The sequence below is a fragment of the Acanthaster planci genome, linkage group LG10 (assembly GCF_054643075.1).
Source record: "Acanthaster planci isolate LZ-2023a linkage group LG10, COTS_SCS, whole genome shotgun sequence".
NCBI lineage: Eukaryota > Metazoa > Echinodermata > Asteroidea > Valvatida > Acanthasteridae > Acanthaster > Acanthaster planci.
The window spans coordinates 5,978,659-6,002,000 of record NC_141786.1 but is presented as its reverse complement, the minus strand read 5'-3'; the positions used below and the strand labels follow the sequence as shown (position 1 = coordinate 6,002,000).

Sequence of the window (23,342 nt, the reverse complement as noted above, 5' to 3'; positions counted from 1 at the left end):
GTATGTTTTGTCCTGCTTGGCCTACTTTAGCTATACCCAGCAAGAAATGAGACCGAGGGGTACCTCCCCCAACATGTCCAATCCCTATACACATTCCACACTATTGTTACTAAAACACATCCCCAAGATGTCTGAAAGGAATTCCCCAGATTCCTGCGAGACAATGACCATCACAAAGCAGGGGGGGTTCTCTCCGTCTCATACCTTGCTGCATATGACTTAAGCACTCCCATGTACGGTACACATGTACTGTACATGTATACGGTAGACATACATGTGCAGATTGCAATGGGTGTGGATGTTGACATGAAAATGCAGTGAGACCCCATCGATGCTTGCCATGTTATGTCATTACTGACCTTTGACCTGATTTTGGATCGGGTAAAGGTGGGAGGGGGATTCAGCCACATTAGAGAAGCAAGAAATTCAACCAGCTGTGTACCGTACACTTAAATTTTGCACAAAGCTGGTCGAATTCTCCTCCCGATTGAAAATTGCATGTACATATACACGTATCCTATGCCTTTTTGCTGTAATTTGTAATTGACTTACATGCACATGTAAGTGGCTAACTCGATGCATTGTAACTTTGTGTGACACATTAACCCAGCCACTCCTGTTCACCAAGTTGGGAATGCAGGTTGAAATCTGTATCGGTGATGTTGGACAATTCCTCTCCCGCAATTTCTTTTACAAATCCAAATTCTGTCTGCAGTGAGCTTCTTACGGGTAGTAATAGCTGTAAAACTCCCCTGAAAATCTGAACAGTGAAAGTTCCACCAATTTAGGGTTATGAAGTTACATGTACCTACTTGAGCCTGGTTTTGGGATGGTGGGTCACATGTCCATGTACACACATTATGTACATTCAAATCAGTACACTGTACATGTACTGTACATGTACATGCATGCCAAACATTCGGTCCTGTGCATTGTGTACTCCAATGTACTTGGATGTACATGCTTATGTATACCGATACTTGCATGTAGATGGCATGGATGGATTTCATTCAAGAGCAAAAGGTGGCAGGTTTAAATGCACCAGTAGGAAACTCGTGCCATTTAGTGAGACACGCCATGCAACATGTACATGTACATGTAGGGTAGCATAGCAGTTACCGGTAGGTTTTCAGGCCTCAACCTCAAGCTTTTCTTTTTTCTTTTTATTAACTTGCCTGTTGAGTACGTGTAAGTTAACTTAATTTCTCACTTGCTTACTGGATATCGTGTAGCAAAACTAACTTTGAGTGGCTGTTTTTTTTAACTGGTTATTTTTAATTGTTACCTTGGAGTCATTACTGTCAGTATTACAACTTAAAAAGTGGAGGAATCTTGACAGCTACGAATAATTACAAAACGTACAATTAAAATTCACAATATCAGAAGCCTTTGTTTCATTCATCTTTCTAAATACCCAAATAACATTTTCAAACAAGTACAAGTAGGTTCAGTATATCTTTACTAGCCCACAGTAGTTTTTACTAGAATTGCTATCTAGTGCTATAAGGTCACGGCCTGGGTATTCCAACAGTGCATGCCTACAATGAATCGTGCCCACATGGTCATTCTGGGACAGGTCTGCCTCATGGGGGCAGTCATGTACCGGTACGGCCTCGCACATGAAGCTTGCCTGTTTGAAATACCAAATTGGCGCATTTTCATATTGAGTTTGTGTTTGTACAGGTAATGAGGTTAACATCACTGTTCATTGCTCATCTTGGGGAACTAGTGCAGAATCATGCACACACTCTCCGGTATCAGGAATTCTGATGCATGCATGTGTGTATGCATCATTGATGTTAAACCATCTCATCTGCCTCATCAATGCATACAGAGAGTGTTTGTTTCGGGTAACATTTTGGGGTGTGTGTGTACACCTGTACACTGTATGTATGATTTGGTAAATGTGCAGTACATGTACATGGGGGTCATACATGTAGGGCCTTCTTCCACCCCAGACCCCACACAGAAATTCTGTCTGTAATCCCATATCTACTGGTAGTACATGTACGTGTACATGTAGCAAATGTGTCACAGTCTCAAAAGCTAAGGTTGAAGTAACGGTATGCAAACCATGGCAACCGTGTACAGCTGATCAACACCTCCAAACTTGGATCCACTCCTGTTTGGATCTCAATGCTTGACTTAAATGTAGTGTCAGACTGCTAGAGTGCAGGGAATCCCGATCAAAGAGATTTGTCGGGAGGTACCTGCCTATTTTCCAGTGGTGACATTAAATTGACTCACAATTAACCCATCTATTAACGAAACCAGTTCCTCTTTTGTGGGTGTGGCAGTGGGCACTGCAGGGTTATAGTGCACATAAACACCTGTCTATCAAAGGTCTGCAATGCCCATATCTTATTCATGCAATGAAATCCCAAACACACAGATGTTGCGATGCCAGAGAGGAACACGATTCATGACCTTGGGCAGCAGTGTCTGCCATGGCTACTTAACAACTCCATGCTGATAGTCTGCATCATAGCTCGATCCAACTTTACCGATTGTCTGCATCTTTGTTTGTGTCAGTTGTGGTAAAACGTTCTCATACGATTGCATATCATCAGTGACTGCTCAGCAATGCCGTTGCGTGCACCACCATTCTAAATTTAAAAACCAGGGACAGGGGGAGGGATTGGAAATGATTAATTTCTGTGAACGTGCATTTTAATAGATAATGTTTAAACAAGGTTTTGAAAATTTTCTGTGGATTAAAAAAAAAGGGTTGGAGTTTCTAGACAAAATATATAGGGCATGGGATGAGGTACTTTGACAGGTTAAAAATGTGACAGTTTACCCGTTCTTTAATTACTGTACATGTATGTGTGATTCTCATGCTTGGAATTCTCAATTTTCCTTGTCCATCATGCTGATGATGGATAGAATGGTAATGGAGTGACTTCAGCATCACTTAATACCAACCATAAATCTCCAGACCACCTACAAACACTGAAGGAACAAGGAAAGCCAAACGATGTAGCATCCATGTTTGTATCGCACACGGTAAGAATGGCTCCAAGAATGCCCAGTGTACCGTGGTTGGTCATGAAATCTATACCCAGTCAGGCTTTCTGAAGCATGGCAGACACAACAGGAAGGCATGTTTTGTTTGTAATTTTGTAAATTTGTGGTAAACACAAAACACTTGACACAAACCAAATAGCGTCCTTCTGCCGGTGTTGTGTCTGTCATTTCCCCATATATGCTAATTAATTGACCTCTTGCCCTTTAGAAGGTTGCCACGCCCAAGAGAACCCTGTGAAATTTTGGATATTGAGTTTGGCATGCCTCAAATCTTGCATGTCCTGCTTCCGTTTTAAAAATGTTACCGTTGCAAAACATTTCACAAGCTGCATTGTGGTGATTGTACTGTGATACATGTAGGTCAGTTGGTTTAAGAACTGCTCAAATGGCTTCTAAACTCTATGCACCGTACATGTACCGGTATTAAGACCTGCAGGCAGAGCTGTGTCAGGACAGTGTCCAAATTACATGTACAGTCGTACCTTGTTAATAAGAGCACTTTTAATGCAAGATTCTGCTTAAGACTAGGAAATTGTTAGGTCCCAATCCTTTCTTTTTCATTGTTTTCATTCCTGATCATACAAGGTTCCTGTTATAACAAGGTAGTTTGCCAAGTCCAAGGGACCTCTTATTAACAAGGTTCGACTGTACTTGGCTACGGCTTTGTCATTATGCATGAGTCTATGGTATTGGCTGCAGCCACTTCCCAGAAGTCACGTGCAGTTTCAATCCACCTCAGGGGGATGTTAAACTTCCTTGGGTACCAGTTGCCACCTGTGGTCATGGTGGTGTACAAAACACAGGGGTGAGATTACTCAGCTTTATAGCTGATTGCAGCTTTTTTTTCCTCACCAGCTGCGTACAAAAGTACAGGAAATTTTCACAGTTCAGCTTCTTGGTGCCTTTTTTCCAGCTGTTTTCAGCTATTTTTTCTCATTGGTCAATCTCACCTCTGAAAACACAACCACTTCACAGCCAATGTATATGTACATGTATATTGTGTCATGTGCTGCTTGTAGTCATGGTCAGTGTTGGTAGTTTAGCGCTTTGTTATCAAATTGCTTGAGGTCATGTTTTGTGCATATTCATGTACATGAACTGGTACCTTGTGCTTGACATACTGTACATGTAAACTGACTGCTGAACAGGGCTTTTTGTGTCCTACCTGTTTTTGCTTGCCATTCAAAACTTACATTCTTTAAACAAACACGATATATCTTGGAATGCTAATGGCCACTTTCCATCTGTCAAATGGTACATTTTCTGTTCTTTCTTCTCGGTGAATGATTTCTGATGTAATGTACATGTACCAAAATGCTTTCACTTGCAATGTTGTGTCTTGTCATTGATGTCACCTGGAAAAGGTGCAAGAGGACTGCTGTGGATTGCATTTTCATAAAACCATGAACGTAACCAGTCTTGTGCATGTATATGTAGGCTAATTCTGTGGGTAACAGACTGACATATTGGAAGGGTGTTTTTTCACCAGGTACCCGGTTCTGTCATACATGATGTCATATGGTGGCACTGCTAAGTTAGGAACTCAACTCTAGGGCTGTTTCTTTGTTGGAAGTGCCCTTCTGTCAGACAGATTTCTTTTGAATTGTGGAGTTTGCTAGGATTGGGTGAAGCTACGTCGCCATTGTTAACAGGTTGACACCTTTGCAACCTCCCTTTTTGGAGTGTAATCTCAAAAAGAAATTCACTGGTTGGCAAATAAAAGTAATCCTACACGATAATACACCAGTATACCGAGTATCGTAAAGATAGCGCTGTCCTATAATATTGTTTTCCCAACATCACTGCCTTCTTCTCAGGGCCCAATGTGAGAATTCTCTTTGAAAAAAATGTTTCCAGGATGACATTCATTCACTCAGAGTTGCTCTGTATTCATGGGCAAGTCAGTGGAAGCCTGACTCTGTGTGTCTCTTACACGTAAGCACACCAAATCCAAATGTGAGGGCGTATCAATAGACTGCTGGTAAAGATTTCAGTAAAAAGTCTCATTTGGAAGAGGGGTGGAAACACTGAAAGGCTGATTGGTGTGCTGTACAAGCTGTACTCGTAATTCCACCCCCCCCCAGTCTTCATATCAGTATAGTGTACATGTACTGTACATCTGCACTGTATACATGGATGTGCACCATGTACATGTATCCTGATTACAGTCGCATTGGATTTACTTTGCCCTCTGTGTAGTTGGACTAATTATAGGCACATCACCTTTTCACATGTACAATGTAATCTGACTGGGACGGCTGATACCCTTAACTCTAACTTCCCAGAGTGATTTACTGGGAACCGTACCCATTCACACAAATTCCAACACCATATGGTAAACTGTGCACAAAAGCTGTTGGACTCTGTTTATTTTGGGTATGCCTGAACCCATGTTAAAGCACAAGCAGTTTAGGGGTACAGTACCCAGTGCCACAAATTCACACACTTTACTGGTGTTCAATTCTGTGTGGTTAGGGAAGGTTAGGGTTAAGGTAAATGTCATGTAACACATGTACAGTCTCCTCTACTCATCTGATGCTCATCAATTTTCGTACTAGTACCGGTAAATGCTTTGTGCTAATAAAAGATAGGTGCTTTTTTCATTTAATCTGATCGCATGTCATTTCTTCTGCCGGCTTTGCACTTAACAAAAGGTGGAAATAATTCTGCCTAAGCAGTTTCACAGAGGGACTAATATTATTGCTCGCTGCTAATATTGGCTACATTGCTTGAGCCAAACAGACCTGCAGCTAGATTGGAGACAAAGATTTCTGTTTGTAGTTGTACTTGCAAAAGTTCCTCCTTTTTTTCCCCCTTCCTTTCCTTTCCCCCTTTTTTGCCATTCAGGTTTGACCTACATGTGCACCTAGCTCCCTTACCCCCAAGCCCCCTTACCCCAAGTTCCCTTACCCCAAGCCCCCTTACCCCAAGCCCCCTTACCCCAAGCCCCCTTACCCCAAGCTCCCTTACCCCAAGCCCCCTTACCCCAAGCCCCCTTATCCCAAACCCCCTTACCCCAAGCCCCCTTACCCCAAACCCCCTTACCCCAAAACCCCTTACCCCAAGACCCCTTCCCCCCAACCCCCTCACCACAAACCCCCTTACCCCAAGCCCCCTTACCCCAAGCCCCCTCACCCCAAGCCCCCTTACCCCAAGCCCCCTCACCCCAAGCCCCCTCACCCCAAGCCCCCTTACCCCAAGGCCCCTTACCCCAAGCCCCCTTACCCCAAGCCCCCTTACCCCAAGCCCCCTTACCCCAAACCAGGTGGTGTGCATGTACCAGTAGATCTCCCAGGATTCATTTGTGCTTGCTGCTGATTCATAAGATGTGCTGGACAGAGCTTTTCATTTTTCTCCGAAAACTACTCATTTCTGTCTTACGGCTTGAGTAATACTATCGTCCAGTTGTGACAGATCCGTGTTATTCATGTTTGTTGTTGCAGATGAGTGTCACCGTTCAGCCCAGATTTGAACTAGCCGTGTAGTATTCCAAATCACATTTTGTTGGTACATGTACATGTTAGACGCTTTCACTCAGTTACAACATGTATGTTCATGCGCCTTTACAGTCGACTCTCGTTACAAAGAACACTGTTATAACAAAATACTGTTATAAAGAACAGATTTCAGGAATCCCAATTTCTTGAATTGTTATGTTTCTTTGTTTTTTCACTCCTTTATAACAAAGTCCTGGTTATTACAAAGTAATTTGTCTGATCCCTGCAACTTTCTTACAACGAGAGTGGACTGTAGGAGCAAACAGGATGCAATCATCGCACCACTGCTCGTTGTTAACCTTAAACTTAGCCCTGCTGTTTTCTTTCAGGATATGGCATAGCATGTTGATACATACTTATGAACATACGGCTTGTTTGTATCTAAAAAGAAATGTTAATGACGGGTTTGATTAATTTAACATTTTCCTGTTCATGCGATTCCAGACTAACAGTAACAGCGGCAACAGTTCCTTCATTAAGAATAACGGATTCATGGACCCACACTAGGTCACCGTGGTAAGCATAGCAGGCATACGACCAGTCAGCATTTCACCACTTGGATTATTGGGGAGAGTTTGAGCTTGGTTGCTGTGATGGCCGAGTCAACCGGCTTCTGTCATCAACAGCGTTGTCATGACAGCAGTACAGCCAATCAGCAACAACTGTGGAGTACATGTACATATAGCTTCTTGTCAACCCCTACCAACAAGCAACCTCTTCAGACAGGTGTCTGTAACCGTGTCCTGCTCAAACGCATTTTGGTGATCAAATTAATATACAGGTATATGTTGAAATGCAGTGTAACTTATTCTTTGACAGCAATAAATAGAATATTTTATGCCAGGATTGTCAGTTTTCATATTTAGTTTCATGTTTCCAAATTCAGTATTTCTTTTACATTTTCATAATTGTTAAGTTAAAGATACCATGACATGTATATCTTACAGTGGTTGTCAAGCCACTGAAGTAGAAACTAAACAGTTTTATCTTCTCACTTTTCTTTTCTCACATCAGCCACTACAGTCTTTCAGTTTTTTTTAACTGCCGATTTCGTACTCGACGCACTTTTTGTCCCCATAGAGCCAGCTGAAATGTGAACAAATTTGTACACTGGTTGATTTCTTACCTTTTTTACAGTAACGATGTACATGCGTAAAGTCCTCCCATTTTGTCTAGTCAGTGACAGACAAAACTAGTGACTAGTATCAGTACTCATTAGGATGAGCTCAGAGGCTGCCATCTTGGAGTTTGGAAAGAAATGTGTATTCAGAAAAAAAGTCAGCTGAAAAAAAAACACGAGAAAGTAGAAATGCACCAATTTGGCCAGTACCATCGAGAAGACGACACAGGTGAATTCCAAAGATTTTCCAGTGAGAAGTCTTAAAAGAACAAATTGTTGTTGATGGGAAATTTCCCAATAAAATACTGCTCACTTAAAGAGGGCACAATTGTATATTGGAGTGATTAATTATTATTCATGTTGTACTTAGGTATTTGGAATTTAAGTTTAATGTACAGTCTTCTGATATATTGTGTAAATATTTTCCTGTATGGCTGAAACTGGAGTGACCTATTAATTAAGGTTATGTAATAGCAGTGCAAGAATACTATGTATGCTAAATGTACATGTACCAGTATACATGTACGTAGTTGGAAACCATCCAAGGAATGTAAAATGTTGTTTGCAGTGGATAGTAAAGATGGTCATAGTCTACATGTATCATTGTAGTTCCAATCATCACAGAAAGTATTGGAGGATGTTTGGATCACTCCCCTGGGGAAAATTACTTTGGGACTTACACTCACATTGTCTACTTACATGTACATTTGATACTTGTACTCAAGCACTACAAGGAGGCGTGCATGCGCTGTCTTGTCCGTGCAGACAACATGCATGCATCCCAAATGCAAGGCCCCATTCAAGCAAAGTACACCCACGGGCACAAAGGCGAAACCTTACGTGTAGTTGCGTTGTAAGTGCATAGTAGAGGCAGTCAGGTGTCCATCAGTGGTTGGACTTTCTTACCCCTGACTCTGCGCAAGATGCGCGGTGTCAGAAAGCAAGGGGGTCACAGCTGTGAGACACCAGGCTAGGCAGTGCACTTTTCTTTTGTCCAGATCTAGGGCCTACCTGACAGTACATACATGGACCTGCCAATGGAAGGTGGTGGGTAGGGGATACATGTATATCAACCTGTGGAAGTTATAGTACATGTTCATGCCATCCTTGCCCCTTCCGCCTCCCTCTTTTTGGTACGGAGCACGATCAAGACTTGCAGATGGTAAACTTAAACCACAAGCAATAGATTTTCTTAATTTATGTTGAATTCTTTTTCTTCAAATATGAAATAATTATTATACATGTAAGTATATTTCATGGCGACTGTTTGCTAGGTTTCACATGTGTACCGGGTATTTGTGAATTTTTGAATGTAGCAATAAGAAAAATTACATAATGAACAAACACTGTGACTAGATGAATTGAGATGGTCACCTTTCACTGTGAGATCTTTTTGATGACAGTCTCTGTTGTTTGCACAGGCACAAGAATGGCAGATACACAATGTATGCACATGTGAGATGAATTTTGTGGGTAACCAAATCAAATATCTGTTGTATCTCCAAAGTTCCGGTTAGAGCACATCGCCAAACTTTGCTCCTAAGCTACTTCTCAGCATCCCAGTAATTGGCATAGTATTTTGCAGATAATCACTTGCCTTTCATTTTCATGAATGGGACCATCATCATGTTTGCAAAGTTGTACACGAATTGCAATTCTTTGTAAATCGTGTCCAGAAAAAAACAAAACATTATCCAAAATTGACCAGAACGTCGAGGAAAGAAGCTTGGAGGTCATTGGTTTTACATTTTGCAAGATTCATAAAGGCCTTTAGCTCATACATGGCACTGACATCCTGGGACTCATTTTTACAGAGCGGGTTACATGTACATACATGTACAATATATCTGATAATGGGGAAGATGGAGGTTTTCATTCTGTGGTAATGTTTCTAAATAAGATTGCCTTTGTTGCTAGTGGTTACGTGGATCAAAACCCCTTCACCTCAAAAAAGGTAAACCCTTGCCTTCTTGTTACTGCCAGGTTTCAACAGTGATGCCCCAAACATACTCAAAATGATAAAAAATGCAACTTGTGTACAGTTTGTATGTCAAAACTTTAACATGAATCCTTTACCCTTTTTTTGAATGATCTCCTCAAGACTGCAGTCAGTACATGTACTTTGAGGTTTAATGCTATGTATGTTTATGTATCTTTACGGTGCCTTTGTGTAAATAGAAAGGGAGCCTGAACACCTTTGTATATGTAGGTAATATTGGAAACAGAGTTGCTTTGGTGTGTCGATCCGTCCAGTACACGTGCCATTCTAGAAACGATCAAAAAGAGAGCAGAGCTCTGCATGCATAAAGAAAAGATCTGTAGCTAGGGTTGCATATGCCACCCAAATCTTGAATGTTGACCTGCTTTACTCCAAAAATTAAAAAAAAAGAAAGAAAAATCTCCAACCCCCCAAATGGCTAGCGCAGTGTTGTTTGAATCCTGCCATGAAACCACTGTCTGTCATATCTGTGCATTAGGCGGGGTACATTGCCACTCTAGGAGTTGACAAATTGTTTTGAAGTTGCTTTTGAAGCTTCCGCACAGTATGACGCGTGTTGCCCAATTTCTTAATTGTCAAGTGCTCTTTTTGTTGTTTTAATTTCAGTACGTTGCAAAATAACAAGCAGCGTTGGTCACCAATTCTTGTTGGACTTTAATGTGCAGGCTCTTTATCATAAATTTCCAAGAGTGAGAGTTTGGGAAGATACAGTATTTTTGTCAAACCTGCAAAAGTCTTATGGGCATCTCCAGAGTTTCCCCTTGTTTTGAACTTGTCAATATATTTTTGGTAGTGATACCAAAAATATATTGACAATATTAGTGGAGTTTAGACAAGTGCATGAAAGCATTATATATTTTAACTTGGAAGGTTTTTTTTTTTTCTGAATTTGTCAAAGTAAATATTCATATGAATTTGAAGGTTATATTTTAATATGTCTATTAAATGATTCCTTTTTGCTTTGACCGTCCTGCAAAAGAATTGCCATAGTATTAATTTTTTAGAGTATTTTGCTTGAATGCGTGATGTTGACTGTAAGCATTCCGAGGCTGGTGTATAAATGATAAATGTATACATGGAGTAGATGTGACTTCGTGTTCATCCATCCTTACTATTACATGTATGTACATGTATAAAATGTGCCTTTATCTAACTTACTCTTCATAGAATTCAAGTGTTGTTTCTGTATATATATATGTGTGTTACTGTGTGTGCATGTGTACGTACATACCTAGCTTTTTTTCATGTAGATGTTTTATATCTGAGTTTTACTAGAGAGTATTTGATGCAAGGAGAGAACTTTTTCAGCCTACTGCCTTAAGCTAATACAGGCAGAGGTCTGGATTCCAGTTCAGCACTTGATGAACGGAATGTGTTTCATGTGCACCATGTTGATGTGCTTTATTGCTCTTTGGTGTACAGTGTGGTGCAAGTACATGTTCTCAGTTTAAAGTTCAGATCCAAAGTCAGCATTTACTGGTCCACTATTTTTATTTTTCATACACACATATTTTGAATGCAATATACATGTACATAAAGTAGCTGTAACTATGCACCCTTAACCATGTTTACTGTAAGTTACTGTGGATGGTACATGACAATAAATCACCAAATAGTTGAGAAGAAAAATGCCACTTTGAATATCGCTGACTTTCATTCCCAGTTGTCACTCGGACCAGGGAGACTGTGGTTGATTGGACTTGCATTCCTGGAATTTTGTTTCTTTTTGACAAAGAAATTCACTGAAAAATGAAGAATAATAAGAGTTTTTATATAGCGCCTTTAACTTACTTGGATCAAAGCGCTTTCCGTTATTATTACCCCTGCCCACTTGGCCCATGAAACATTCCAAATATCATATCAGCTCCCTGGGGAGCATACAGCTTGATGCTGCCATTTTGGTGCAAAGCAGCTAAATCAACCCCAATAACCATCCCTGTCCTCACATCGTACCCAATTACTCCTGGGTGGACAGAGGCAATGAGTGACAAAGTGCCCTGCCCAAGGGCACATGCACCACGACCCCAGACTGGATTTGAACCTGCAACCTGCGGCTTTACCTGCGGACTATGAATTCGATGCTCTTAACGAGATTGTACAGTTAGGTTCAGGAGTAACAAAACAACATGCACATTTCACTGACTTCACAAATCTGTAATGGCAGTATCTCCTGACGCCGGTCAGCTCAATTTACTTCGGGACTATTTGGGTATTTTCAGTGCATGTATTTCGTGTGAATTAGAATTGGTGCTTTTTAACAAAGAGTTTCCCATTCCCTGGGATAACTTTTAATGTTGGGGCCTTCTGTTCAAACTTGATATGACAAGTGTTGCGTTGTTCACTGCCTTTCATGCATTGAATCAAAAATGAAATACGCCAAAAAGAAAATTTAACACCAGAAGAAATGCAATTCTGGCATTCATGCTTGAATAAAAAATGAAACATCATCTTGTTCAAGAACATAATATTCAGGTTTTAAATATGGAAATCTGCAATACTATAAAAACAACAAGCTGCAAATTACTTTTCCAAATGGAAATACCAAAAATCATCACATGCATCCTGTGTGAAGAAAACATATTCTGATGTATGTCTGCTTGCCAAAAATGTCAGCACAGTGCCTCACAAATAATGTACATGTTCTTGTCACGTCTCATGTATCCTAGTAAAGTACAGTTATTAAGCTGATAGGCCTAAATGTTATTTTGCTTTTGAGAACTCGTGCTAAACGCTTTCTCCACAAACTCCTCCACAAATTGCTCCACGAGGTCAGCTTCACAAACCTTGAGCACAGAATTGTACGCACTGTGACACAGCAACAAGACATGTCCAGCCGATTAAACCAGGCCCCTCCTTGCAGCCAAATGTAAGGCCAAACAAAAAATTTGTTGTTTTTCTTATTACACTGAAAAATAAATTGGGGTGTTTTGGTTGGGTAAAATATTGTTTTTTACTCTAAATTTTTATTGACCAAAAAATTGGGGTTGGAAGATGGTCTGTATTTTTTGGGGGGGGAGGACACATATATCTGTAACAGGTACTAGGTCAGTGTCAGATTCATTACTGTACATGTGCACGTCAATATTATATATCAACACTGTGATTAGTAAAGCAGCTGGTTGTTGAAATACAAACACACAAGAGGCGTCCATCTCATGCAAAAAAAAAAAATTAAAACAATACAATGTACAGGACGATGTACACAAAATTAGGCTCAGGGCAAGGCACCATAAGTTTTTATATTTTATTGATTTGTCGAATAAAAAGACACAGGTTCCGCGTGAGTTTCTAGATTGGGTCGGACATTACCCGAAACACAGCTATTTTTTGTTTGGCCTAATGTGAATGTACTGCTCAGGATGGCTTTTCAGTGGACTTTACAATGCAGTTACAATATATTTTGAAACCTACATGTACATGTATGCTCAGTGGCTTCATTAGGTCCCAGTGAAATCTGTCACTAAATACCAGTAAATCACTGCACGGTCCATTTGCATATCATCATCTTCGACATAGTGACATTGCATAATTTGTTATCACAATGCATTCTGGGAGGCAAGTAGGGGTTACATCAATTTTCAACCAGTAACCATGGTAACAGTGCATGTACATTGAGCTTAAATGTACATGTACGTGTAATCCGCTCTGAGCAGAACAAAAGAGGGCATGTTTGTGAATGCAATTGAGGGTCCTTTCGGTACCAACTCACCAAGTATATGCGCGTTTGACGTGGAGCACGCTGAGTACGCGCAACGAATTTATTCCAGAATGCATGGTCTTTGCGTACACGCAGAACACGTGCAAGAACCCAGCTGTAACCATCTGTCTTTCTTTCACCAACTGGGGGCGCACTTCAGCTCAGGGCAGATAATGCTAATAATTTGTACCCTACGAGTGTGCAGGTTGAGCAGGTAAGACACACCAATCGCAAATCAAATTTCCTCCCTCCGGAAAGATAATTAAATTCAATGACTTTGCCATGACCAAATTGAAATTGAAAATGAAAATCCATGACCCAATAATGCAATTTCTGGGATTATTCAGACTTTCTAAAGTTGCGAATAAAATCACACATTTTATGCACATATTCCTGATAACAGAAATCACACACAGTGTTAGAGCAATTCCATGACTTGTGCGTTATTGCAACTGATTTTGTATATGATTTGTTCATCAACAATCTGCCAGTCGGTATGACTGAATATTCGGATATTCAATCAAATTGAAGGTCAAATTGAAATTATTCAAATTGACTCAGCCCTACTATGGTGCAGTTAGGTCCACCAACGTGGAGTACTCTCCATTTTTTTCTCAAAACCAAATATATACACAAAAAAGAGACACTTTGAACGATGCTACCGCAAACCCTTGTACTTAACCTGCCACCTTTACCATGGAAAGTTGATCATCTGATGCAAGGATGTTTTCAGGGTCCATCAGGCAATGGATCAAACAAATAATGACTGTTTTTACATTAACAGTGGACTATTAGAGATGAAAGGAATGGAATGTGCCGGTCTTCACACATGGTAACGTAACTGCTGCCCCCTCACTGTCCAGTCGTTCCGTTGTCTTCATCCTCAACTCTGACCTCCGACAAATTTCATATGTGGGAGCAACATGTACAGCGACCGGTCATCATTCTACACAACGAGTACAGCATGCATCCTGGGTGCACTGTTTCATGGTGTGACAGGGAAGCAGGTGTCCCTCTTCTTAGCTGAGGTCACATGACACCAGGAGTGAATGGAGGGCCTTGGCATAAGCTGAAAACAGAACAAGTTTGAGATATAAATAATACCGGTGATGTATTTGATGATTACGGTACAATTTACTGGTTGAAATGGCACTGATGACACCAGCAGTGGGCAGGGTTAGTTTGCTCTCAGAAAAGCCCCGGTATCCATGCATGCGGTAAAAAAGTTTAAACATGTAAACTAACCCCATCCAATTTGTTACACAAATCTTTAACACTCGTAAATTGGAAACAATTAAGGGGCGTCTTGTTCAAAACTTTTGTAGGAAGCAGACAGGCAGTTTTTACATTAAATACGGGTTGATATTTTGAAGCCAAGATGAAATCCTAATTGCAACTTCCCCTTTCTGGCATGCCTGGTATTGTCCATAGCCAGAGCGCAGCGAGTGCTTGCGCTATTTGCAACATGTTTCACAACCACGAAACCCCTTTTTACCCTATGAAGGCTGCTGCAATTTTTTGCTGGTAATCTGCATCCTTAAAACTTTGTGCACTGAGGTAAAGGAAATTGAATGTTCATGCCTTTGCTGGTGCTTGGTGTGATCTCATGACAACATCAAATTTAAAGCTTGCGCAGTTGCTTGCATTACGCTGTGTGCCCTAAATCTATATGTGCAGTCGTTGCCCTCAATGAGGTCTTTCTTCTGGAGTTATTTTGGGAATAAATTGCCCGGTTGTTTACAAGATTTTGTTTTGTTGGAATCATTTTTTTTATGGCATTTGTACAAAAGCGTATTTTATGAGATTTCACGATCACTCTCTGTGATGAAATAGCACATTTTGTTACTTATGAACTTAGCTTTCCAGTAAGAGTCAACATTTTGTTGGCCAGTCTTAGCCAAATTCGCACCAATTCTTTGAACAATGATGTATTGGAGGGAGGAGAATAAAATTACAAACTCTACATGGATAATGGAACAGTGTATCAAAATTAAAAAGTTTCTTCACGATGGCAAAAATGGGTCTAATAACAGAGATTTTTCTCTCTCTGTTTCCCAGTCACAGAGATAATTTGTATTTAATTGCAAGGAAAAAGCTAGAAGTATTACAAGGATATTACTGGCCCCGCTTGTCCGGCTAGGATGCAGGCAGTAATCAGACGTTTTTGGAATGTTTGTCTGACGCGGCAGCGACCATCATTGAACACTTGGAAGTGCCAGAGTTGCAACTCTTTCTGTGTCCGTCCTCTATGGTTGCAGGGACACTCCGAGATCAGAACGTAGACAGGGATTTGCACGTTTGCTTTCAACATTTGTAGTTTGATTTCTGTCCTACCAATGACTCAGTCCTTTCCAGGATGCCCCACGAAATCTTGTTTCTGTTGTAGTGCTGCACAAAGTTAAAATGTCATCGAGAATTCTGGGAACTGGAATGTAATTTGAGATGATATCTGTTGTTTTTTGTAAGAATTAAATGCTACTCTAAACTGCTATGTAAATTCTGAATATGAAGTTATTATTTTTCTGGAATTAGCATGTATCTTGCGATAAAAAAAGCAAGCTTTTTGCTACATGTAGCAGTCACGATGTTCTCTATTTGGCAAAATGTATGTGTTTACAGGAGTCTACTCAAACATTTCACGCAATGCATTCGAAATAACGTAACAATGCCACACAGCAGATTATCTATGGTCCCTTCATCGTCGAGAACTCCTCTGAAATATGGCCTGTGGGTGTTGTTGACGAGCACTTTCTGAAATTCAAGATTCAGCTTCGAAAATCCTTGGAAAGGAGAAAAGTATTAGTCCCTTCAAGCTCAGGGACAAAAACCTATTGGGAAAACAAATTAATGAGAGCTGCAACAAAAGTCAAACCGGCAGCCGAGCTTTCAGGAATGCCCCACTGACCTTTTGGATTCTTGTAGAAGAGACAATTATTGGCGCAGGTGTCCGGGTTGGCATCCCAGACACTCGGCCCACAGGCACACAGCGGTGGCACCTCCACACCCATCTGTTGTATTTTCTCACACATCGTTGCCTTCAGAGCCCTGATGTATCTATAAAGAGGAGACATAGCAGGGGCTGACGTTGGAGGATAATGGGGAATCCCCTTAACATCCAGTGGATAGACGGATTGCAAGAATGTACGGAAACAATCAAACACTAGGATTTTTCAAGGTTTTTAAGAGCTAACACGGCATACCGGTAAGTTCCCTACCAAATGGCTGAATCTTGATTTTGTGCACTAAAGTGCAAAAAAGAGCCCAACCTGAATGCTCTCTGACATAAGGTCAACAAAATTTGAATACTGACTAAAGCGCACGGATATGTAGGCCCTTCACTTCACAAGCGCACAATTTCTTGATCTGAACTGAAAGTGTAAGGACTGGAGCACTGGAATACGGCAACCAATTTGGTATTCCTTATGCAATTTTGCATGAAAGAAAATGTGTCAGTGAGCATTCTGCATAATCACTGTTTGAGGCTGTAAGCATGTAACTATCGCTGACTCATGCACATGGATCATATTCCAGTTAGTGCGATGTCAGTTACTTTCATCCTGAATGACTTCACTGATTCACCAAATTGTCTTACATCAGCAGGTCTGAGCATACCGCATGTCTGGGGACAGCAGCCGATTTCACGAAACCTGGTGTACATGTAAGCTTTACACCGTGCGTGAGCCCTATGCCAAAAACCTACGGCACACAAGTAGCTGGGTAAACACGGCACATTTAATGCAATGTCGCTTGGCTGTACGTACATGAACGTGTATTAATCACACCACATTTCTTGGACGAGGACAGCAGCTGTACATTTCTCATATAAACCTTGCTCAGCAATGAACCGAACATGGCATGCTTGTAAAATCGTTCATTTCCGATTTGTTTGGCACAGCTTGGGGATGTTTGTTGATTAATTTGAATTTGTATCTGTATTTTCAATCACAATCATTTTTATTTTTCCTGTCGAATATTCTTTTTATTTTTATATTTTATATCGATATTATATTATTATCTTTCAACTTAACGGTCTTTACTTGTTCGAGCCAAGACCAATTCTGTAGTAAATTTTTATTTCCATACAGCAATAAATAAGACAAATCTAGTATCAGCGGTGAAAGTTGAGGGCCTACGCAGTTCATCACTTTAGTGAAATGTGTTGTAATTTGTTGCGCAACTTATCTGTATGCAATAAAATGAGGCATAAGTGAAATTAGAAAATTGCATCAACTTTCATGAAATCAGCAGCACATCTACATGTATCTGCAGTATACTTTACTCCATCATTCCCAACCCACCTGTTCATTTCTGTGCTCTTCTGCTTTCTGCTCCTCTCCCTCTGCAACACCTGTTCCATATACTGTTGTTCCTCCCTCTGTCGCTGGAGCACCTCCTCTTCGGTTTCCCCAGTCAGGAGGTTCCTGGGCTCCACCCTCTGGTGGGCGTCAGCTTCAACCTTCTGGCGTTCCTTCTCTTTCTCCTCTTTGAGTCTGAAAGCCATGAGAAATAACTCAAAGACTCGGTGTTTCAACAAATCTAAGTCTCTGGATGGAAACGTGCCCAAAAGACCCAAGATTTGCAAAAGGACTCCATGTTTCAACAAATCTAAGTCTCTGGATGAAAACGTGCCCAAAAGACCCAAGATTTGAAAAGGACTCCATGTTTCAACAAATCTAAGTCTCTGGATGAAAACTTGCCAAAAGACCAAAGATTTGCAAAAGGACTCCATGTTTCAACAAATCTAAGTCTCTGGATGAAAACTTGCCAAAAGACCAAAGATTTGCAAAAGGACTTTGTGTTTCAACAAATGTCTCTGGATGAAAATGTGCTAATGGCTAGTGGCGTTCTCTGTTAGGTGTTTTCCGTTTACCTGTGAATGTTCTTCTGGTGTTCCTTCTTGCGGATGTTTTCTCGCACCTGTTCCCTCTCGATGTCCATGAATAGCCGACGGTACATGGAATACTGGTTGCCTATCTGCGGCATAATCACACACCAACAATGAAAATTGTACATGTAGCGTCAAATGATGACATCGAGCCATTTCGGGGCAGAGTTTGGTTTTTCCCTGTGTTTGTCAGTATGCCTATTAGAGATACCACAAAAGCTGTAGATGGATTTATTCAATAATTTTATGGAAAGACTAGTCACCAGGGACCATTAGTTTTTGTAAATCAATGATGGGAGACTTTGGATACACTTGTTGGCAGACAACAAACCAGTCCCGAGTGACCACTCCTCCATTTATTGGATCATTTTGAGCGTGTGCATATTGCCTTGAGTAGGACGCAAGCAATAGTGCACCTGTCATATGAAGATGCTATGTTTGCTGTCAGTAAGCGAGTCACAGTAGTCATAGCATATTCCTAGTGCTTGTAATTGGGATATTGGAAACCGATATCCCTCTTGACAGGTGGATGAGCCTTCTTAGAGGTACATGTACATTACAAGTATATACATGTACTTAGCAGAATGACCTCCGGTTTAGCACAGTTGGAATGCTGGAGGAGGTCAAAATGGACTTAGAGTTTCAACAAGAACTGTTTCTCAAACCGACAGATACATGTAGTAAGGCCTAGGCTATACGTCGTGCTACTGTTGTGCCAAATTCACACAATTCAATAACTTTGGCACAGCAATAGCACAGCATAATTAGCACAATTTAGCTCTGCAAATTGAATTCGGCACGGTAAGCCCTTTTAAGTTTGACGGGCGTGCCATGCTATCGTCGTTCCAAATGGCAGTGGCATGACACTCCTCTACTGAAGTTTGACATTTAGCACAACTGCTGTGCTATGCCATGCTATTGTCAACTCATTTTAATTAAGTTCAGCAGGGCATCTAGCTTAGGGCTAAGGTATCAGCAACTTCAGGTTTAAGTTCAAAATGTAATACCCGTCTTTTGTTTTCTTCCACTTGAACACCGGGGCGCAGCTCTGGGACAGTCCTTGCTGGTATCATTTTGACATGCTCTCTCTCCTTCTGGCTCGGCTTTCTCTTAAACTCCACCTTTTCAGACCTCATTTGCATATGATCTGAATATTCATTACACAAGTCCTCCCGCTCTTCAGCTCTGACGCCATGTTTAGTCAACGCCTTGTCGCCTTTCCCAGTTGGACCCTTTACCCCATGACCTATCACCCTGCCGAGCTCACTGGCAAAGGTCACCGTCTTGGGAGCGGGTACCCCAGCCAAACGGTGTAAGGTGTCAGGGTCATGTGATACAGAGGGTGGATGGTTTTCCATGTCACCATAGCTGGAGAGTTCATCGATTGTTTGCTGAGGGATCTTCATATCACTGTCTGTAGTTTGGCTTTCGATATCACAGACTCGCTCTTGACTCTCTGCCCTGTGTGGGTGAACTGCATCTTGCCCCTGAAAGAAAAATGTATACATTTTACTGATTAATTGAATGCAATCACAAAAATTGCAACTCTTTGTTGTATCAGTTACCCCGCAATCAACTTGATCGTTTTCAGAGACTCCAGAATTCTGCTGCCCGCGTTGCGACGTGAGCTCCGAGCTCACATTACTCCCATTCTGCTTTCTTTGCACTGGCTCCCTGTGAACGGATGAAGTACAAGCTGGTACTGCTGGTTTACCAGCTTCAATGGTACTGCTCCTCAATACAACATTGATTCGTTATCTCCGTATAATCCACCAAGGTGCCTAAGATTTTCCGATGCCTTCCTGCTTGTCATCCCACATACTCATAACTCGTGGGGGATCGCTCTTTCGCTCATGCCGGCCCTTTTCTTTGGAATAAACTCCCTATTCACATTCGAAATTTATCACTCTTAAAATTTAAAGCAGCCTTGAAGACATTCTTGTTTCCTGGCTAAACACTTCAGACCTGGGTAATTGTTTTTTCATGTACTGTATCTATATTTGTTAGGACCTTTTCAATAACTGTCATATTGTTTTTGATGCATTCATGTACATGTGTATTTTTGTTTTGTAAAAGTGTTTTGCGCCTCGAGCATCACTTGTGACGGATTTGGCACATTATAAATTCTCATTATTATGAGGCGGAGCCAAGTGACAAGATTTCCCGAGTAATCATATTTCTCCCATTCCACTCAAAGCCACTCAGTATGTATACTATTTAAGAAATGGCCTTAACCCCTTCGCTATGGGAGACAGCAAGAGCAGCGGCTTTGTGTGAGGATTAGTGCATACCACACATACAGTCTATTCACCATGCACCTGCTGGTTCAGTGGGGCCTGCTGCTGGACAAAGCCCTCCATTCAGGGCATACCACAGCCCAGCAGTCACGGTCAAAGGAATTACTGACGCCAAGGGGTTAAGTTCAGAAAGAAACAAATGCTGATGAATGTTGTGGTTTCCCTAAAAGGCTCTACGACGTTTAATCCTGAATCTTTCAAACTTTGACACAACCTGGTCAAAGATTCCTACTAGGTTCAAGAGCTACACTAACCTGTCTGTCCCGTCCGTCCCCTGAGTATTGGTTTGCCCAAGATCCTCCTGGAAGATTGCTCTGTGGATCAAACAGAAAGCAAAGTCCCTCGCATGGATGCAATGTAGGAACTGTCGACAGTACTTTGTAAATCTCTAAGCTGTTTAGAGACTGACTTTAGTCAGGCTTGAAATTACACAAGCCTGCTCAACACACGTGACACAAATGTAGATTTTATGCCTATCACACTACATGTAAGTACAAAAAGGTGACGTGACCCACTCTCTGAAAATGAGTCTTAAGTTGCCAGAGCCACTTTTTCAGTTTTCAGTTGTATTGGAAAGAGCAAATTGAGTTTTTGGTTTAAATGTATCACTCGGTTTGACATCCTGATGGAAGTGGACACTCCACAGTGTGAAAAATGCTATGGGTTCCTTTTGATTTACACAGCAAAATTATTCTAAAGGACTTTTTACTCCAAAGTGGCTCTGCGACTTAAGACTCATTTTCACAGAGTGGGTCACAAATGTACATGTAATTTACATGTAAGTACTTCAATGTTCTTGAACAATATTACTACATGTGTATTTCAGGGTGGTTTTCCTTTGTACTTGTTTAGATTTTTTTGACACCTTGAAAAAAATGACATTTCACTAAAAACAGTAGATTTTGCAAAGCTGACCACGTAAGAACAGCATCACTCAATCATAAAACATACGTGTGCACCGTGGGCACAAAATATCACTCAATCAACTTCTTTCAGGAATCATTTGCCAGCCGCGTGCATGAACCCAATTGAAAAATTTCTCACCAGCTTGCCTCTCCCTTGCCGATGAGAATACACTTCAACTCAGGGCGTGTTGGATGGACCAATAAATGGATATGATGGAGACAAAGATCTGATACAAAACCTACGAAATGGAAAACTATATACCAGTCACACAGCCGAATCAATCAATTACACATGTACACACCTGTTGTTGGAACATCTGCTTGGCTGCCAGGCTTCTCCTGGCCTTCGTCACAATCCGATGAACTCGATGGGATCGTTCCGTCAGCTGCTGGCAGTTAACAGGCTCAGGCTCTGATTCACTGCCAGACGTCACGTTGTCAGAGGACTGGCCTATGGCAAGGGCCTCTTTGTCGTGACGATAGAGGCAGCGATCTTTCTTCGGCGTGGAACGCTCAGCAGCATGGGAGCTTTGCTGGATGACATTGGTTTGAAGTTCAACCTAGACCACAAACAAAATCAGATTTGAGTTTTAAATGCTTTTCATGGTTCCTGCTTGTGAACAAATACTTGCAAATATGAATTTTAAAGATGCACTTCTGTAAACTCACTGCATGGAAGGACTCATGTAGCTGTTCTTGCTGTTTAGCCTGCTGTATCTCCCTGACTCGCTGCCTGACATCCCGCCGGAATCGTTCCAGTCTGGCTTGCTTCTCCGCTTGTGCCTGCAGGATCCTTCGCTCTTCCTGCTCAGCAGATAACTGAAAAAAATTTGAAATTTTACAAAGGGCCCCATGAACTTTCAGGATTTTGCTGTTCTCCATCTTTACATCTAGCAAAATGATGCACGTTGCTGGGATGGGAAATATTGTAATTTAGGCCTAAATTTCCAATTTATCATTTCACGCTCACGTTTCACACGGCGTGAAAACAATTTCCCACTTGTGCAAACGGCACAAATGCTTGTTGGGAGACTTTTCCACTCATTTTGAATTTTTTGATCAAGGACCGAGGTTCCTAAATCAGGCCTAGGGCCTAACCCAGAAATAGGCCTGCTGTCTACATAGACACATTAAATGTCTAGTGTGCTTGCTCTAGCCTGGTCAACTTTGATCCACAGATGCCAAGTTTAATACCAGTGGGCCTAGCCCCACAAATAGGGCTGTAGTGGCTCGCTTTTACAATCCGTCTCTTATCTGTGGTGGCGACAGATAAGAGACAGATTGTAAAAGAGAGCCAGTATTTGTGGGGCTACAGTGGGCCCTACTAATAGTGATGTCATGATCATCGTCAGAGTAGGCCTACACTAGTAGTGGGGCTAATGTAGGCCTAGGGCCAGTCCTAGGCCTGTTTCCTTAGTGCAATAGACAATGCCATGCAATAATCTAGACAATGCCATGGTGAATAGACACTGGTGCACTCGACAATGTACGGTAAACTATGTAGGCCTACCACTAATTTACAGGTTTATGTCCAATTTCATTTTTTGTTTATTTTCAGGCTTACAATTGCACCGCAATTCATCCGATGATTTGGAGGTTCTAACTCGACCCATGCTCCAACCGGCACAACCTTAGCTGGTCTCCTCCCCAAGGTTGGCTGACTTTTTCGGCAGGACACACCAGCCAACTTCCGACTATCGGTCATACCGGTAGATGTAGTCTGGATTTTTGGAGCTGTGGGCATAATAATCAATAATCACTGGTTTGTATGGCACAGAACTTCAAATACAAGTACGCCTACAATACATGTATGTGTACAAACCCTTAAAAATGAGCGCCACCAGGCCACACGAACAGAACCGACTGACCTGCGATTCCTACTATACTTTTCTGTATCGTTCGCGCGGTGGTTTTG

General features: G+C 41.4%; 2 protein-coding genes across 7 annotated transcripts in view; one reads left to right on the top strand and one right to left on the bottom strand.

Moving 5' to 3' along the window:
* The window catches only part of tmem145 (transmembrane protein 145), a 27,717-nt gene extending 16,445 nt beyond the window's left edge, over positions 1-11,272 (top strand). For 2 of the 4 annotated variants that reach the window (XM_022237354.2, XM_022237353.2), the window contains 2 exons: positions 2,887-3,006; positions 6,969-11,272. In XM_022237354.2, coding sequence (XP_022093046.2) covers positions 2,887-3,006; positions 6,969-7,031 — 183 coding nt within the window. In that variant the 3' untranslated portion in view covers positions 7,032-11,272. The remainder of the gene's footprint in view (positions 1-2,886; positions 3,007-6,968) is intronic. The other 2 variants (XM_022237357.2, XM_022237355.2) reach the window with 1 other exon arrangement.
* LOC110980627 (uncharacterized) lies at positions 11,116-23,342 on the bottom strand. Of its 3 annotated transcripts, none has more exons than XM_022237489.2 (10): positions 23,250-23,342; positions 22,992-23,161; positions 22,097-22,246; positions 21,730-21,987; positions 20,777-20,836; positions 19,233-19,712; positions 18,211-18,314; positions 17,639-17,830; positions 16,246-16,394; positions 11,116-14,409 (listed from the first exon to the last, which is right to left on the bottom strand). In XM_022237489.2, the coding sequence occupies exons 2-10, from the start codon at positions 23,130-23,132 to the stop codon at positions 14,360-14,362; spliced, it is 1,584 nt and encodes a 527-aa protein (XP_022093181.2). In that variant the 5' UTR covers positions 23,133-23,161; positions 23,250-23,342; the 3' UTR covers positions 11,116-14,359. The 3 variants fall into 3 exon arrangements, with proteins under 3 accessions (XP_022093181.2, XP_022093182.2, XP_022093180.2); XM_022237490.2 differs by having other exon boundaries at positions 23,296-23,319; XM_022237488.2 differs by lacking the exon at positions 23,250-23,342 and having other exon boundaries at positions 22,992-23,243.

What these genes read in the sequence shown, in the direction of transcription:
- LOC110980627 (XM_022237488.2), bottom strand. Translation starts at nt 23,171, where the DNA reads ATGCCCACAGCTCCAAAAATCCAGACTACATCTACCGGTATGACCGAT. An exon ending in TACATGAGTCCTTCCATGCA is followed by an intron (nt 21,988 to 22,096) that starts GTGAGTTTACAG and finishes TTTGTGGTCTAG; the next exon opens with GTTGAACTTCAAACCAATGT. An exon ending in AAGAGCACAGAAATGAACAG is followed by an intron (nt 16,395 to 17,638) that starts GTGGGTTGGGAA and finishes TCCTCTTTATAG; the next exon opens with ATACATCAGGGCTCTGAAGG.